This window comes from Pleurodeles waltl, chromosome 9 (genome assembly GCF_031143425.1).
Source record: "Pleurodeles waltl isolate 20211129_DDA chromosome 9, aPleWal1.hap1.20221129, whole genome shotgun sequence".
Classification (NCBI taxonomy): Eukaryota; Metazoa; Chordata; class Amphibia; order Caudata; family Salamandridae; genus Pleurodeles; species Pleurodeles waltl.
Genome location: NC_090448.1, coordinates 750,446,280 through 750,463,176, shown reverse-complemented (window position 1 = coordinate 750,463,176; position 16,897 = coordinate 750,446,280). Strand labels below are relative to the sequence as shown.

The window sequence follows — 16,897 nt, the reverse complement described above, 5'->3', positions numbered from 1 at the left end:
ATGACTTCCAATTCCTTAAAGTAATGATGAGGTCCATAAAATTGGGCAGGTTTGTCAGCTATGAAGGTCTGTGGCTGAAAGTTATACTCCCAGTAGGATTCCTCTTCATCTAAGGCCTCTTACACAAACTCAGGGATGTAACGCACATTCACCTGTGTAAAGGTGTGTGAGGGCTGTGGCGATATCCTGCTCGCTGATATCTGCTTCCAGCTCAGAGTCCAGAATCTGTGTAGGTAGACTTCATAAGTAAAAAACCAAACTAGCAAAAAAGTCAAACGTAAAAGTAAAAGAAGTAAAAAAGTTGTTATTGATGGTATGGTCATCATTAACAGTGGTGTCAACATCAACGAGCTGGAAGACATCAATCAACAACTTGCAGTCGATGGTGAAAGATGGGTTTTCGTTGGAGAGGGTCATCATTGAAAGGTTAGAAGTCAACAGGATCGTCAACGTTGGTAGAACGGAGATTTCGTGGATGAGGTACGTTGTCAAGGTTTTTTTTCCATTGACAAGGACAACACACTTCACTGATGAGGACGGCATTTCAGTCAGACATCAAACAAGGTGGATTTTCATGCATTCTTTTGCACAGGTGCGTCTTTGTGCTTCCTGGAGTGTTTTCTGAGGGAACAACAGTGTGTTCCTGTGAGGAGACAGCTGCAGGTGCTTTAGATACCACGTACAGCTCTGGAAATTCCATGTTCCTTTTTTTGCACTGCCTTGGTGGAAGTGTTTGGTGAAGCACTTTTTGTGGAATCATCCCCTGACGAGTGGGAATCCCCATTGGAAGGAGGTATATATTTGTCCCCAGCTAAATATAGTGCCAACTTCCTCTCTCCATCCATAAGAGACATGGAAGGTTTTGCATACGTCTACTGAGAGCACTAAGCTTAGTGCTACTAAAAAACATTGATGGATCCGAAAGTATATTGTGGAGAGCTTGAGCACAACTGAGAAGAAGGGAACACATGTTCTTCCTACTGATTAAATGGTAATGAGATGGAAAACAGCTTTAAAACACAGGGCCTGATTTAGAGTTTGGCAGAGATGGTATTCCATTGCAACGGCAACGTAGTACCACCCTCCCTTGAAACGAAGGTCCGCTCACTTCAATTAGAGGCAGGCGGACCGTCAGTATGTCAATGACATAGACTACTGTCTCCACCAACAACATACACCTCGGATGACCTCCTAGAGTAAAGGCTTTTGGAGGTTTACCCACAAATGGCAAGATTTTACTGAAAACCTGGCAGTATGAGGCCTTGAAAACTGCAAAATACCCCCACGCCATGGGATGTCATTTCCGGAGTAAAGTAATTCACCATGGTGATGGTACATAATTTTTCCGCCCAACTCTTAAATCAGGCCCATAATTTTAATCAACTGAATAGCTGTACCGTAATCTCTGTGAAAGCAGTGAAATTGATAAACTGCTCATCTTAGCGCTACTGAAAGCACTCAGCTTAGTGCTAATAAAAAGCATTTTTGGATCTAAGAGTAGAATTAGATATAGTGGTTTTGGAATTCTACTTCCCCCAGTAACAAGGCCATTTTTAAGCCAATTGTTGTGTTCCGCCATTTCTGGTAGGCATGCAATGTCCTTAATGTATCACAAGCCTAAACCTGCATCAATTCATTTTTTATCAATGAAACAGATGAAAGAAGTTGAAGAATAAAAGGTGTGATTTTACCACACAAGTACCACCTGCTATGTTTGTATTTGCTCGCAAGATTGGCTTTTGCTTGTCTCTCTTACTCCTAAACACTGGCAAGTTTCGAGCAAAAATATTTTGGCTTCATCCAATCCATTTTCTTTGAATTGAGCAAAAGCTCAGACGACAACTCACCCACTCAACATGCAGTGAAAGAAGATGTTACTGCCTCAGGAGCAGAGTGTGAGGCCCATATATTCACTTCCTGAAAACAAAAACAGCTCTATAAATGTGAATTGGCAATTATTTTAAATGTTTTAGTGTTGTTCCTGAAGTTGTTAGACTGGCACATACATATATATTCTCCGTGACAAGGAGATATTCAAAGAATTTGAACCTATGTAGAAACAATGCTGGAGAATAATACATTAGAAAAGCACATCCATCATCACAAAGTCAACTTCGCCACCTTCCTCCAATTTCCCCTACTCCATCAACACAGGACCACACAGTATATTGCTTCCAACAGTACCAGAGTCCATGAGGCGTCGTAGCTCTTTCTCCACCACTGAGGCCCGACTGTCAATTTGGCTCTGTTCATTCTCTAGGGCTTGTACCTCTGCCAGGACATACTGACTAGTGTCCTGGAACCTCTGCTGGAGAAGGAGAAGTCAATAACAAGTGAAACTCACATACCAAAGTTCTAACAGAGCAACTGTAAAGCTGCTGCACACCAACCCAACCAAACACGTTCAACGGTGGGAGAGGCAATAAGGCAGAACATCCATATCAGAAGCTGGTAATACCGAATTAACATGGTGAAAACGATTTACAATAAAAACTGGCTTATTGAGATTGCCACCGATAAAGTTAAAATAATGTAGTATGGATGCAACAGGGCTGAGTTATTCCAATATTCTCTATTTATAGGGACACATGACACAAAGGCCACTATACTACAATAGGTAGACATACAATGAAGGACACACAGGTGGAACCTCATACCGGATTCTCTTCCTCTGAAATGCGGGCTTCCATAACATTGTCTGTGGATGGTGGTTGTTCTTCAAGTGAAGCACTCTGCCTATTAGCATCTAGGAAAGAGGGAAATACATAATTCAGGTCAGTAGTCTTTTTAAGTGGCAAATTATGTCATGCCACCAACACAATAGAGGTGCAAAATCTGGCTCCACTGCCACAAAAAAGACATTTATTTTAGTGTGCTCCTGCGACTCATCTCCTAGCATCAGCTTGTGAGTATCCTGCCACCTGTTGAACAGGCTGTGAGTCCTGCTTACAAAAGTATAGTTGGTCCACAGCGTGCATCTCCTGCATGCACATTACCATGTTACCTCCTATGCACTACTGCCTACACCTTTAGTTCCCTATCAGTGGCCAAATGGAATACTTTTGGTGACCAATGAACAGAAAGGGGTCTATGGTTGGTACTGCCAGTAAGAGAGCCATGGATCTAGAGCACTGTTACCAGGAGGGTATTTACTAAGTTCCCATATAAAACTTCTCTACCACACAAATCTTTCCATGGTTGAAAAATCAAGAAGAAATGGTTAATGAAAGGAGTTGCCTGACAAACTCAAAGCAATATGTTTCAGAGCGCTTTTTTGTGAAAAGGAGTGTCTTAGGTTAACTGACCATCCAGGTAGTGATAACTACAAAAGTGTGAGGTCAGAATTTCTGAACAACACAGCTTGAATAAAAGGGACTGATGAATCCTTTTACTATGTTTGCATGACCTGCTCTCAGACTGATGAACCCTGTAGCTGATGACAAGGTTTTCTCTAGTCAATCACCCAGCCAGTAGATCCAGCTTTCGATTTTTCTGCTTAAGAGCCCAAAAAGAGACAAAGAAGTACGGCAATGCAATCCATAAACAATATGAACATAATCTGCATGCCCATTACAAGCAGAATCTGCTCTGTCGTTAGGCCTGAGAAACTCTTAAATGAGGACAATGTTATCAATGAAGTGAAACGTTGAGTAAAACGTTGGTACTAATTAGGGGGGGGGGGTGCTCAGCATTACCTTGACATTGTGGTCTAAGTGTATGGCTGAGGCGAGCATGAAGCTTGAGTCTCACTCTGTCTCCTACGGACATAGACAAAATCATAAATTCAGTTTTTCAAAAATGCAGATAAAGTTCTGGTATTACCATTGGTTCAAAAGGTCTATGCACCAGTGAGGCCAAAACTAGGTCAATGTTCCAGTTAGGATGACAATCTGACTTTTAAAAGGCACACACACAGTTGAATATGTTCAAGAAAATAGCATGTGATAGCTGCCATAATGCATCCGGGGTCAATCTAAACACCTGCCTTTGGGGAACTTTCTATGAAATAATACGCTATCTACATAGCAGGTGACAGTGAATGCTTGGGGAAGAGAGACAGTAACGAATCTGAGCAGCTAATTCTTGTTCAGGACTTGGGCACCTGCATGTCCGGAAGCTACAGTGCCCTGAAAGCCTTTGTCAGAAAGGTTGGAACGAGAGGAAGCCAATTTGCCAAAACCAAGAATTCTGCTCCTGGGTGGAAGATATGGGTGGATGATGCTTGAAAGAAGAGGAAAGGGTACCTTGTTTGTCTCAAGCAGGTGTGAAAAACATAATTGGTGAGATCAAGCTTTAAATACAGGAATTAACAGTAGGGTCGTTGAATGTATAGGTTATCTTGGGTAGAAGAGGAATGGAGGGGAATGCATGAAGCAGCTTCCCCCACCATTTACTGAGAAAGATCCCTGCAGTCCTTAATCTGAGCCAGTGGGTGCAGGCCAGACTCACCGGCACTCATTATTGGGGACCGGTATGTATTTTTCCACATCAGGCTCGGACCCGATGCAAGAGACAGAAATAACACAAAAGGGGGGACGGAGGAAGAGATAGAAGGGGGAAAGAAAAAAATCATGGATGAAAAATAACCTGAAAAGTGAGATAAAGGGCAGGGCTTTTGGGTGGTGGATAAAAGAGTAATAAGGTGTATTCAAAACTATGCAGACGGTCAGCAACATCCCTGACATTCAACAGCGTCGGCTGCAGGCTTCATGCACCACTTTGAGCCCCAGCAGTTATTCTTTTACAAATGAATCACTGGGTATCTCACTTGCCTTTTTTGATATGCAAAGTAGTGAAGTTTGGTGTTTGGTGTTGTAACATAATACATCCGTGACAAGGCCACCATAAATTCCGAAAGAGCTAATAGCTCACCTCCTGAACTGGACCACAGTCATGTTTCAAATGCGTGTGGTGACTAAAGAGATCTGTCCACCAGATGAATCACTGCCAGGGAGATGTTTTTGTTTATGATTCATTTCCACATCTGGATACGGAGGATGCGTATGTTTGTTGAATAAATCTCCCCGATTTTTGGTTTGTAAAAGATGGCTTTTAACACTACCTTTCAGGATGCTATGTCAGGTTTCCTTCTGGAGGTAGCCGGGCTGTATGTCAGAATATCGATAACAAAAAATATAGTTTGATATAAATATTGTGGCTTAAATATTGTTTACAAATGTATCAGATTTTCTATTATGAACACCAATGGGGCAGTACGTTTGCAAAATACATTTAGGACACAATATTTTTGTCAGACAATATTTAGGCCTCAGTGTTCTGGTACCATACCAGAAGATTCAAAGTAAACGAGTGAATAGCAGTTGTGCAAGGGGGCAGAAAGAGGGTCACAGTAAGCACATATGCACAGTTCCAGCTGCACATAATTTTAGTAAAACAACTTTTGGTGACGTCAGGGTGTATGAGTAACTCTTAGTAGCAGTGCTCGATGAGACCCCAGGAAATAAAGTTATGAGCACAGAAATAGAGTAGAAATGCAGAAGGTTGGCAGTGGTACACCCTTGAAAGAAACGCGACAGGGTGTACAATGAACAGGCCCAACATTTTGCAGAAAGGAGATGGAAGTGGTGTGGTCAAATATCACACACAGCATCCTCCCTCACCAACTCAGCAATGCCCTCTAAGGTTTCTTCATGCACACAGGGCCATGTCATTAAGCAGTTTTCTGGTAGTACCAGAGCAGAAGAGGTCTGGGCACTTCTATTTGGTATTTTGAGCGCATACATTAACTTAAACCTTCTCAGGGTTAATGAATGTTACGATGACCGCTGAGCTCGTAAACACAGGGCAATAATTGTCTCTTTATGTTTCTAAACTCTCCTGTCAGAAAAATATGCACGAACTCAAAGAATGTATGTGCTCAAGACACAGCAGGGCAGAAAGAGGCAACATGATACACCTCATGGAGTGCAGGGAAGTCTAAATATTTTGCAAAACATACATTAAAAGAACTGCATGCTGCCCAAACCCAAAACGGGCAAGAATATCTTACCTGAGCGGAACTGCTGTGGGGATGGAGTGGATCTCGGTCCGGCAGCGTAGGAACTCTGAAATTCTCCAGCGACATCCTGTCCAAAAGAGACCAGAGTTGCACGCAGTAAGGAAGAGCAATAAGAAAAAAAGTTTCTGAATGGGATTTCTGATGGTAGTTAAATAGTATGATTAGAAATTATAAGAACGTATAGGATTATAGATTGTCAGCTATCAATAGCGGGTTGTTTTGCATCAAAGGGTCCTCAGGAACATCAAATGGCCAGAATAAAGGTCCAGTTGTCTAAAATGTCACCCAGAACCTCGAAGTGAAAAACACTAAGGGGGTCATTCTGATGTCAACGACCACGGAAGCACCGCCAACAGGCTGGCGGTGCTTCCTGGGCCATTCTGACCGCGGCGGTAAAGCCGCGGTCAGAAAAGGGGAACCGGCGGGATTACCCCTGGCCCAGGCTGCTTGCAGCGCCGCTATGGGGATTCCGGCCCCCTTCCCGCCATCCTGTTCCTGGCGGTTTTTACCGCCAGGAACAGGATGGCGGGAACGGGTGTCGTGGGGCCCCTGGGGGCCCCTGCACTGCCCATGCCACTGGGGTGGGCAGTGCAGGGGCCCCCTAACAGGGCTCCATAATGATTTTCAGTGTCTGCTTTGCAGACACTGAAAATCGCGACGGGTGCCACTGCACCCGTCGCACCCCTGCAAATCCGCCGGCTCCATTCGGAGCCGGCTTCCTCTTTGCAGGGGCTTTCCCGCTGGGCCGGCGGGTGATCTTCTTGAGATCGCCCGCCGGCCCAGCGGGAAAGTTGGAATCAACGCCGCGGTCATTTGACCGAGGTGCGGTGTTTGGGCGGTTTCCGCCCGGCGGGCGGCGCCCGCCGGGGTCGGAATGACCCCCTAAGTTATTAACAGCTACACGATGTTATGTTATGCCCCACCCCCAGCGCCTTCCATTGAATAGCTGGTCCTATGAATGAGAAATACAGGAGAAGAGGAGTCATGGGAAAGCCATACTCAACAGGGCCCCAGCTCCTTCAGCACCCTCCATCCAGCTATAGTTTTAAAAAAGGATTAGCTTGGTGTCCTGCCACCCTCACACCTTCTTCGAAAACCCCCTCTGACATTCCAGTCCAAAATTATAAAATATCCAAATTCCAAGTATCCTGCTACGCCCGAAATACCACCCCCCACCACCACCACCCGTGTAACAATAGTTTCACTCATCTAAAAATAAATTTAAAAAACATACCTGGCGTTCTGTCACCCTTGCAGGCTCACTCACTTAAAAGAAACACCCGTTCCAAAAATGTAAGGAACAATGCCTAGACTAAGATTTACAAACCGATCACACAACACAGTGAAGCACCCAAAGTTACTTCGCTGTGTTGCTTGACAGGAAGAGAGTAGGAATGCATCATATCTACAGAGATTTGGCAATAAGGTGCTCTCGACCAAGCGCTGGCACAAAATCATGCTTCCCCGCACCACGGACACACAAAGGTGTCTGTGTGAGTCTAGCATAGGCTTTGTACTGGAAGGGTACAAAATACTATGCTTAGACCAACTTTAAAACTTTTCTTACTTTGTATGTGTGCTGTACAGTGCAGCACACATGCAAAGTGGGAAAACGTAGGAGAAATAAAAGCATTTCTCTGTTGAATGCCTACTTTCAAGTTGCATACATTTGTGGTGCAAAACCCTCTACTATTGTTAGTAAATAGGGCTTTGCATAAAAAACTATGAGTGGTTACACAGAAACGCCCTTGTAAAACCCATGGAATGCCCCCTTGACCAGTGCTGCATTCTGGTTTGCGTTACTCTTTCTAACAAGCCAATGCAAATACTAATTTCCGTTGGTTTGTAAATCCTGAAAAATATTTTGCATGGGTCTGCGTTATAAAAGTAATGCAAACCCGATGAAAGACCTCTGTAAATCTGTCCCTAGTCTCCTGTCAACCTACCACACCTACCATTGTAAAAAACAAACTCTCCTCCCTATACCAAAATGTAAAAAAAAAAACTGATACCTGGTCTCCTATGATACAATCGCACCAACCTCTGTGGCTTCCTTTTCTCTTCCCACCTGAAGCAACGTTCTCTGCAGTCAACAAAGCAGGGGGTCGCACCGCCCAGACATGCTCTGTGAGAGAGCATCTGTTATCATAGATTGAAATACGCTGGACAGTGGTAGTTGAAATTCTCAGTGTGCTTGATCACAATTTGCTTTCCAGCTAAGCTGGACCAAATCTAATTTACACAGGGACCTACGTTTGAATATTTACATTTGAGATCCAGGTACACCACACAAATGGCCTCGTTTCAAGTATGAGTTGGATACAAGGCATTTATATCCCAAAATGACTTCCCCCTTCATGGCGAGAATCAGTTTGAGGGTAAAAAGAATGTGATGTGAAGAAGTCCAGAATGCCATGGCATTAATATTGTCACTTATCATTTTGGAGATAAACCCTCAAAGTGGAGATCTGTCTCCGTGGCTGACACAACAAATGTCCTCCATGCAGTGAAGATTTCCCCCCAGCATAAAGGGGGCATTTAAAAGGATTCTGTCCAGAACCACAATGATTTCAGTGATGGGCCCTGTTAGAAGGTATGCCAGTGGAAATGGCATTGGACAGGCTGCTTTAAAGATGGAGAGCTTGTCAGAAGCCAGTCCTCTCGTCTTTTCTCCCAAAGTGGCTTCTGCCATGCATGCGGGGATCATTATGGGAGAAAAATGCCCTAAGTTAATTCAAACTTAAAATCTGACAGTTTTTCCTATTACAGTTGGATCATAAATGTAAATATTAAAAAGTAGGTGTGTACCAAGAATATCGTGGCTCCAGTTAGCTGAAAAGAGGTAGCATCATGCCTGTCAAAACGTTGTTCCAATATTCAAAGAGGTTGTATTTCCATCATCAGGGACATCACCTCTGCCCCAGGAAGGGGCGCTACTGCAGATACATGGACAGGCATGCGTTTTGCCTATTTTGGGCAGAAGTCTCCTTACTGTGCTCTTCTACCTTAAGCTTGCAGGCTCATATTAAAAACTGAAAATACAATATGACACACAGTAGATAGAATGTTCATAAGCCTTACCAGCGACTTTGCGCTGATGGCAATGTTGGACCTTTTTCGAATTTGGAATTTAATAGAAAAACATCAAACTCCAATAATACAACTGAAGATATAATCCATTACTGGAGGAGGTACTTCAGGCTAGAAGATCTCTTGAAGGATTTTGGAGACACAACTACAAAAACTTGCTTCAACAGAACATGAAATTTCCTATTTCAACTGTTGGGTATCAGATGACTTCAATACTAGTGACACAGCTCAAACACTAAAAGAAATGTCTTCGCTGGCACTGCCCTAAATGGTTTACATAACAACTCATTGCACTCATTGCACCCCAATTTGGATCATAAGCAGAAGAACAACACTGGACCAAAGGACTAACTATTCTACAGCCAGCAGCTCAGACTACACAGTATACAAATCAAAATTACAAAGAAAGTCCATCAGTCTTACCGACTATAACTTCCCCTCAAAGGAACTTTATAAGATCCTTACAGAATTCCACAACCCTGAAGCAAACAGAGATGAACCCACTGGATCTTACCATTTCTCCAACAAGCTGGCTGATTCATTGACAAGGAAATTACTGATCCCAAAGTCTACCTTGCCAAAGCACTGATAGTATGGTCAACCCTGGCCATGTCTCCTAGACTTTAGACTTTAGCCACCTCCCTACCCTTCTGCCTCTTCAATATTTGACTTCTCTTCCCAGCTGACGGCACCTTCCCGAAGCTCGTTGCCGCTGGCAACCAAATCAAGATCATCCCTACCCTCCGGTCACCTACAAGACTCTCATGTCACTCAAAAGTGACCTCATTGGCTCAAACATTTGTCAAAGCTCAGACAAATGTAAAATAATCACCAATTAACAATTCCTAGATAAGATGACAGAACTCAGTGACTGCAATGAGAACCAGGAACTCCTGATTGGGGTCCATACTGACTTCCATCTGTGCCAGGACAGAATCATGGGTCATTGCCACATGGGGTAACTTCAAGTTTCTTGTGTGTAAGGACACTCCCAGTTGCCTTTTATGCAGTCCATTAGTCCCACTCTTCTAATACACTTTTCTGACAGAAGGATTCAGATTAAAACCTTAGACTGCATTTCCTTCATCTTGAACTGCACATGGATGGTCCTTTATACTTGTCTCCTTGTTAAACAAACTGTGGCATACTGTAGGGCTTTGTGATTGCTACGGTTACGTTGACATCTAGTTCAGGCATTTACCATATCTCATTAAATCTCTGGATCTTTTTTTAAAGCATTTTAATGCACTTTTAAACAAAATAACACGTAATACTGCACAATCTGGGAATTGTGGTGAGAAACGTCTGACAGTTTACCAGATATACCAACCAGAAAGTGAAATCGTAATAATAGCAAAGATTTACATGCGATGTCCTTCAAAAATCTCAAGACATATTTAACAAGCTTTGATAAATCTGTGAGGAGTCATGGATCGAAGGGGGTAATGTTTTTAGAGGTAGGAAGTTAGAGCCACTGGCAGAAATAACAGAGATATTAATAGAGCTAGCTCATTAGTAGGATTTGGGGAGGACTCTGACAAAGAATCGGATTCAAGAGGGATAATGGTGGCCGATAATAGTTTCAATGACACAGAATAAAGTTAAAAATTGTGTCCTGCATGCAGCTAGTGATAGGAGAAAGATGGTCAGGAGTGTGTTTATCTCCGGTTAAAGTTACAGATAAACTGTGGATCAAATTAGGATCTGATATAATCGGACCAGTTGAAGAGTACTGACTTCAAGGTAAATTTGTGCTAGTGGATGATTACTCAAAACATGTCACAACAAAAGTGTTACGTACAATTTCAACTAAAAAGTAATTTGATTTCCTGACAGAAACATTTATATGGGACAGATTACCCAAAGTCCTCATTACTGACAACAGGGCACAAGTTACCTCTAAAAGATGAGTGTGTTTCTGTAAGAGATGTCTATCACACACTTCAAGATAGTGCTATAGTTTCGTCAAGAGTTGTGCACAGAGCAAAAGACAACAGAATTTGTGGTAAAAAGGTTTTGCAAGATATGTTATGGTGATATTGCCCAACCAAAAATAACATAAAGGGTGTTTATTAATGTTCGTTTCTCTCAAAAGGGAAAGAGCCATGAATTTAGTTGTCACCGGAGTGTGGCAGCGGAAAGGTGGAAGTGAACGGGAACAGAGTAATGCCTAGGGTGAAAGATGATTACTGCTGTTACTAGCGATATTATGACTGGAAGTGCAAAGAATATAGCATCACTGATGGGTGAAAAGGTGTGGGAAAACATCCCAGGATTGGAAGGACCTGTGGTTTATTTTAAGATGGGCCTTTGATAGTAATTAACATAGGAAAAAAAACATAGGGCCTGATTACAACTTGGGAGGAGGGTGTTAATCCGTCCCAAATGTGATGGAGATCCTGCCCACCGTATTATGAGTTCCATAGGATATAATGGACTCGTAATACGGCGGGTGGTATATTTGTCACATTTGGGACGGATTAACACCCTCCTCCAAAGTTTTACTCAGGCCCATAGTGTGGCTGAGTAACTGTCAAGTGTGGCATATCAGTAAACTAGTTAGTGTGGAAAAGAAGAAGTGTGAAACAAATGGATCCACTTGTACCAAAACACATGACAATAGGAAAGTTGAACAATTAAACCTGATCTGTCCAAACAAAGAAAAGCTGAAATTACCAACAAGTACCCCTGAACAGTAGCCACAGCAAAAACCCTGCTGAGCCAGGGACAGCACAAAGAGCATCACATCTAACAAATGCACCCAGAAAGGATCAACTTCCCCCTTAATTCACCAAGAAATAAAGCATCCAGACATCCAGAATAAACAGTCCTAGTTGCGGGGCAACAATCTGATGAATGATGTTCACCGCCTTCACAAGCAGACCAAAGGAACTCAGGATGTACCGCTCAGACACCAGGCATGAATGTGAAAGCTCCTGAGGCTCGGATGCAGAATGTGTCCCTCCGACTTGAAAAGGAGGTGCACCCTGGATGGAAGTGGAAGAGGAGGACACATTGCTAAGAGGAGCAAGTCTGAATAACATGCCATCAGTGACAAGACTCGAGTGGTCAAGATCACCTACGGATGGTTCTGACACATCTTTCCTCAGCACACAAGAAATCAGGTAGGTGCCCAGAAAGGTTTAATGAAGCTGTAAGTTCCACCTAAGGTGGAACAGGTATTCCAGGAGTCCTCTTTATGAAAACTGGCAAACACATCTACCTGAGGGGTACCACAAATGGTGAGGATGGACTGAACCACATCTGGGTGGAGATGTCACTTGTGGTTAGCATTTCTACTGCTGCCTCGCAGTAACCTCTCAACAGACACTGGTAAGGTGGATGAAACACTGTGCTCCTTGTGTGCAATTTCTACTTAATTGTCCAAACTGGATTGTTTTTTATTTTGATAAACAAGTTTTATTGTTTGTTTTTGATAAAATAATAAACCAGCAACAAGGAACAAAAACAGTGATAGTTCAAGCAGAGCACAATTACAGTTCCATATAACATTGTAAACGAGGTTAAGGACATTAGTGATTTTCAAATAGATAGATACCATATGGGAAGTCAGAGTTTTGATCTGTGGTATTTGACCATTGCCTTGTTTCCAATGCTGCCGTCTTGGCTAGGTTCCCATCTTCTATTATAATAGCAAATCTACCCATCTTCCCCATATCTTTTCAAATTTCCGGGAACACCCTCTAGACTCGTAGGCCACCTTTTCTTGGGCCGCACACCAGTCTACCCCTTTCTTCCATTTATGGAGTTTTGGGCCAACGGGGGAGATCCATGTTGCTGCTATGTCCCTTTTAGCTATTAACAGGGCTGTGGCTACCAGTGCTCGGTGAGCCCGTGTTCCTCTCATGCCCTCCAACACGCCCAGTAGGACTAGTTTGGCAGTTCTTTGTATTTCACCATTTAAGACTTTCTCCAGCACTCAAAACACTGATTCCCAATAGGACTGGATCACTTGACATGACCAGACCATGTGGAAAAAATCTGCAGGTTCGAGCAAGCATCTTGGGCATTGGGCCGAGGGTCGTAGACCTGCGCTGTATAGTTTAGCAGGAGATAAGTACGCACTGTGCAAGTAATAGAATTGCACTGTGCGGAGCTTGGCCGACACTACTAAGGGCCTGAGTGCCATCAGTGCTTCCCTCCATTCTGCGTCTTCTAGGGCTCCCACCCATGCCTCCCATCTGGATCTAATGAGGTTCACGTCTCCAGGGGCAATGTTAACTAGCATTTTATAAATTTGGGAAACCCCTTTCCCTCCCAGGTTTCCCATGAGTAGTTTGGTTTCTAGCGGGTTAGATTCTGGTAGAGAGCCTGCTGTCGGTATGTGGGTTTTTAAGGCATGCCTGAGTTGGAGATATCGGAAGAATTGTGTTCGGGCTAGTTGAAAATCCCTCCTCAAGTCTTGAAAAGATTTCATGGAGTCCCCTGCCCACACGTCACCAACCAGTGAGATGCCCACCAGGTCCCATTCCCAGAATCCCTCTAGAGCTGCAGTTGCACTTAGCCATTTCCCTCTCCACAGTGGTGTTTGGTGTGTAACAGTGGTATTCCAGTGGGTGTATCTCAGGGCAGCTCGCCATGCCTGGAAAATCACTTTGGTAAATTCTCCCATCTCTCGGGGCAGGGGGTTCCCGTACATGATGTCTAGAAGGCAAGGAAACCCTAGGGTCTCCAATTCTACTCGGTAGGCTGGATCTACCCATCCCCCATTAAACCAATCGTGTATCACTATTAATTGGGAGGCTAAGTAGTAAAGGTAGGGGTCTGAGACGCCCAGGCCTCCATAGTAGATCCCTCTTCGGCAGTGATGGGCCCCTACGCGGTGTCCGGAACCCTTCCAGAAGAACAACCCTGTAGCCCTTTCAAGGGCCTTGAACCATGAGCGGGGGATGGGTAGGGGGAAGTTTTGAAAGGTGTAGAGGAGCCTCGGCAAAATCATCATCTTGTATAAAGCTACTCGGCCCATTATGTTTAGTGGTAGAGTTTGCCATTTCTGGAGATCCGTTTTTATGCGTGACAGTAGGGGGGTCAAATTTTTAGCCCAGGTCAGTTCTGGCAGCAGTGATACCCAGATGCCCAGATATTTAAAGCTTAGTCGACGCAATGGTATATGTTCCTGCCAGTCGAAACAATCTCGTGAATGTGCCAACGGAATTAGTATGGATTTAGCCGGGTTCATTTTCAGACCTGAAGCTACTTCATAGCGTTCCAGTAGTCTGAGGCATCTCGGGCCTGTTACACTAGGTTCCTCCACGTATAGCAAGATATCGTCCGCATAGAGCGCTATTCTGTCTTCCTGGGAGTGCTTCCATCTCCAGCTGCTATATATTGGGTCGGATCTCACCATCTGCGCCAGAGGCTCAATGGCTAAGGTGAATAAAAGGGGGGATAGAGGACAGCCCTGTTGTGTGCCCCTGTGAATCTCTATTGTTGACGACAAAGAACCGTTGACCTGCACCCGGGCAGTGGGGTTGGTGTATAGTGCCTGAACCAAGCAGCAGAATCTAGGGCCCAGGCCCGCGCGTCGGAGTACCAGCCGGAGAAAACCCCAGTCAACGGAATCAAAGGCTTTTTCAAAGTCAATGAGTAAAAGGGCGAGGTCTCGAGTCAAACGGCCACGTTCAGCTAATGCTATGTGCAACCGGCGGATACAATGCCGAGTGCTACGAGTGGCCATAAAGCCGCATTGGTCTGGGTTTATAAGTAGAGGAAGGATCTTTTTAAGTCGGGTGGCAAGGATGGTTGCAAAAATCTTTATCTCTGTATTAATTAGTGAAATTGGCCTGTAGTCGGCACAGAGTATTGAGGGGGGTTGAGTCTTAGGTAACACCACAATGGTAGCTGTATCTAGTTCTCTGGGGAAGACACCACTGTTATCTACCTCCGTGAAGAGGTTCAACAGGTGTGGTATTAACTCCTCTTTAAAGACCTTGAAGTATTCTGCAGGGAGTCCGTCGGGTCCCGGTGTTCTCCCCGCGCCCAGGGCCGAAATGGCCATCTGGATTTCTTCTGTGTCGACAGGTTCATCTAAGGCCTTTGCTTCTATTGCTGACAACCACGGGAGGGGGGTTTCGTCTAGTAACTGTCTGGCTACATTCATATTGACCCATCCCGACGCTTGATAAAGAGTTTGGTAATATGTGGCAAAGGCATTTGCGATTTCTGCATGTTGAACGACAGTGTTTCCCTCGCCATCCCGAACCTCGGGGACTATCCTGGAGGCCTGGTGGTGAGATACCAGCCAATGTAGCATTTTACCGGTTTTGTCTCCCCAGCCATAGATTTTTGCAGTACTAGCTCTCCATATGTATTTAGCCGATTCTAGGGATTGGTCCCTTATTTCCTCTCGGAGCAAACTTATTTGTCTTGTCATTTTATCTGTTGGGCTTACATCATTCTTACTTTCCAGGGCTACGACTCTTAGTTCCAACTTTTCAATGTGTTGGGTTCGAGTACGTTCTTGGATCCGTATCAGGTGTTTGGCCCTTCCTCTTAGCACCGCCTTACCCGCCGCCCACAAGGTACCTGTGGATGACACCGACCGTTCGTTCAGCTCAAAATACTCCTTTATCTCCTCACGCAACTGTTCCACATAACCTTGGTCTTGGAGGTACCATGCATTTAATCGCCACATTGGACGGATCTGGGATTGGGTGTGACCTATACTGAATCGGAGTGGGGCGTGGTCAGAGATCCCCCTCGGCAATAGTTCAATGTGGGAGAGAGCTGCGCAGTCAGTGCCCGGAAGAAGGACCAGGTCTATCCTGGATTGTGAACCATGAGCGGCTGACGTGTGGGTGAATTGACGCCGTCTTGGGTGCCATATTCGCCAGGCGTCACAGAGCCCCGTCGCCGAGAGCCACCCCTTGAGCCCCGTTGCCATTGTGTGTCTATGCGCGGAGATTGGGCCTGTCACGTCCATTGTTGGGTCTGGGGTGGAGTTAAAGTCTCGTCCTATCATTGTGAGCCCTGGTGGTAGATTTAGAAGCAGCTGGGAGAGATCATCTAAAGTTTTCCAAACCAAAGTGGGGGGGACATAGGTGCTGACCATATTGATCGTGTTCCCTTCAATTTTCCCTGTAATAGCTATGAATCGCCCCTGTTGATCTCTTCGTGTTTGAATATTTGTCATGGGGAAGGATCTATGAAGAAGTATAGCCACTCCCCTAGAGCCACGAGTGAACCCGGCATGATAAATTCTGTCAAAACCCCTACGAGCCAGGAAGGGACAATTGTCTCCCTGAAGATGAGTTTCTTGTAACAGAAGCACGTCTGGCCTGTGTCTGTGTACGTACATGAGTACAGTGGTGCGTTTTATTTTATCTAGGAGCCCGTTGACGTTCCATGAGATAACCTGTGTTTGGCTCATGGGGGGTGAGTGTTTAAAGGGTGATCATCATATTCATTTGGGACTATCTCCAGTGGACCCCGAAATGTGGGAAAGCCCTCGCCTATTCTCTGGCTTGTGGAGTGTGTGTTATCCCATGTTCAGTTGAGTCCTTATGATTTTTTCTCTGTCTGCTTCTGCTGGACCTAAAAATTAAACATGTTGGTGACCTAAACGTAGCACTGGTGGCCTGTATAACTCGGCCTGAACTCCCTTGCCCCCCAACTCCCTTCCCACCCCATACTTCCCCCAGAAGCATCTGTCGCTCATATAACCACCTCCCGTCTAGAACTGGTGAGGTGTACTTAAAACTGATGAGGTAGCGGTAACTGTAGTGATGGTGGACCGCTCCACTTTCGGATTAATTCTAAAATTGTGAT

General features: G+C 44.6%; 1 protein-coding gene across 8 annotated transcripts in view; it reads right to left on the bottom strand.

Annotated features, from left to right (window-relative positions):
• Positions 1-16,897, bottom strand: part of EHBP1L1 (EH domain binding protein 1 like 1) — a 239,038-nt gene that overhangs the window by 33,973 nt on the left and 188,168 nt on the right. For 7 of the 8 annotated variants that reach the window (XM_069207892.1, XM_069207894.1, XM_069207889.1 and 4 more), the window contains 3 exons: positions 6,011-6,086; positions 2,658-2,746; positions 2,185-2,308 (listed from right to left, as the gene is read on the bottom strand). In XM_069207892.1, the coding sequence (XP_069063993.1) occupies positions 2,185-2,308; positions 2,658-2,746; positions 6,011-6,086 (289 nt within the window). The remainder of the gene's footprint in view (positions 1-2,184; positions 2,309-2,657; positions 2,747-6,010; positions 6,087-16,897) is intronic. The other variant, XM_069207888.1, reaches the window with a different exon arrangement.